General features: G+C 70.4%; 1 protein-coding gene across 1 annotated transcript in view; it reads right to left on the bottom strand.

The window, feature by feature from the left end:
- The window catches only part of LOC121341318 (latent-transforming growth factor beta-binding protein 3-like), a gene marked incomplete at its 3' end in the record, with an annotated part of 17,546 nt that overhangs the window by 10,108 nt on the left and 6,498 nt on the right, over nt 1-940 (bottom strand). Inside the window, exon 6 of the mRNA XM_041414746.1 lies at nt 211-369. Within this exon, the coding sequence (XP_041270680.1) occupies nt 211-369 (159 nt within the window). The remainder of the gene's footprint in view (nt 1-210; nt 370-940) is intronic.

The following is a 940-nucleotide window of genomic DNA, read 5'->3' as shown; positions in this document are numbered from 1 at the left end:
ACCCCCCCAGACCCCCCCAGCCTCCCGTACCGGTACCGTCGGAGGGGCAGCAGCCCCTCCAAAGCCCCCCAAAATCCCCTGTACCGCTGCCATCGGGGGGGCAGCGCTGGCAGAGACCCCCCCCCAAAGCCCCCCCAGCCCCCCGTACCGCTGCCATCGGGGGGGCAGCGCTGGCAGAGACGCCCCCCCAAGCCCCCCAGCCCCCCGTACCGGTGCCGTCGGGGGGGCAGCGCTGGCAGCGCCCCCCCCAGGCCTTGCCCACGCTGCAGCAGCACGTCCGGCGGGTCAGGCGGGTGGGCAGGGGGTGCTGGCACTGCTGCGACCCCGACACCAGCCGGAAGCACAGACCCCGCTCCTCGCCCGGCTCCGCTGCGGGGGGGGCGCAGGACCCTCAGAGACCCCTCCCCAAAACACCCCCGGACCCCCCCAGACAGCCCCAAAACCCCAAACAGCCACAAAACCCCACAGAGACCCCTCCCCAAAACACCTCCGGACACCCCCAGACAGCCCCAAAATCCCCCCAGATGTCAACAAATTCCCCCAGAGACCCCCAGGCTCTGCTCTCCTTTGGGGGCAGGGGTTCAGGACCCTCGGAGACCCCTCCCCAAAACCCCAGAGCCCCTCTTCTTACTTCAGCCATCCCCATATGCTGGCACTGGCTCCGGGAGGGCTCCAAGACCCCCAGGATTCCCAGGACCCTCAGAACCCCTGAACCCCCCAGGACACCCCAGACACCCCCAGGACCCTCAAGATTTCCAACACCCCAAGACACCCCAGACCCCCCAGACTCCCTGTGCCTCCCCGTGCCCCCCGAGCCCCCTGTACGCAGGCACTGGCTCCGGGAGGGTCCCAGGACACCCAGAACCCCCAAAACCCCCAGAATCCCCAGGACCCCCCAGACCCCCCTGTGCCCCCCCCGTGTCCCTCGAGCCCCCCGAGC

This window comes from Onychostruthus taczanowskii, unplaced genomic scaffold (assembly GCF_017590055.1).
Source record: "Onychostruthus taczanowskii isolate IOZ18803 unplaced genomic scaffold, ASM1759005v1 scaffold463, whole genome shotgun sequence".
NCBI classification, from domain to species: Eukaryota; Metazoa; Chordata; class Aves; order Passeriformes; family Passeridae; genus Onychostruthus; species Onychostruthus taczanowskii.
Note: the sequence above shows the minus strand (reverse complement) of the source record. Positions and strands in the feature narration are given on the sequence as shown.